A 410-nucleotide genomic window follows, 5' to 3' on the forward strand; every position below is an offset into this window, starting at 1 on the left:
GTATCGACAGTACGTGCTCGGGAGAGTATACCAAGTAGGATTTACTGATGATGGAATATGCACTGGAGAGCACCAACGTACGTGTGTCGATTACGCACAATGCTTGGTCTCGAATAAAGGTATTCCATGGCAACTCAAGCTAATGGAGGCAGAGGAAGACCTAGAGGATGTGGAAAAACATAACATGGAGGTGCATGTACTAATTGGGAGGTTGGATAAGCTTATTGAGAAAATCAAGAAAGCAGCGGAGCAACTCAGTCAAGAGATGGAAGGAATTGATGTTGCAGTTGAGAAGGTTCAGTTGCTGGAGGAAGAGATCGAAGAAAATGAAACCACTGGAAAAAGTGAGGCAACCGCAGGAGAGTTAAATGATAATATGCAACCTGAGGAGGGGAGTTTAGATAAATGTG

At 43.9% G+C, this 410-nt stretch overlaps 1 pseudogene across 1 annotated transcript in view; it reads left to right on the forward strand.

Annotated features, from left to right (window-relative positions):
* The window catches only part of TEOVI_000118600:pseudogene, a 1,844-nt pseudogene that overhangs the window by 1,294 nt on the left and 140 nt on the right, over nt 1-410 (forward strand). The window contains exon 2 of the mRNA in view: nt 92-410. This exon is cut by the window's right edge and continues 140 nt beyond it. Within this exon, the coding sequence occupies nt 92-410 (319 nt within the window). The remainder of the gene's footprint in view (nt 1-91) is intronic.

This window comes from Trypanosoma equiperdum, assembly GCF_001457755.1.
Source record: "Trypanosoma equiperdum strain OVI genome assembly, contig: ctg_305, whole genome shotgun sequence".
In the NCBI taxonomy this organism is placed as follows: Eukaryota; Euglenozoa; class Kinetoplastea; order Trypanosomatida; family Trypanosomatidae; genus Trypanosoma; species Trypanosoma equiperdum.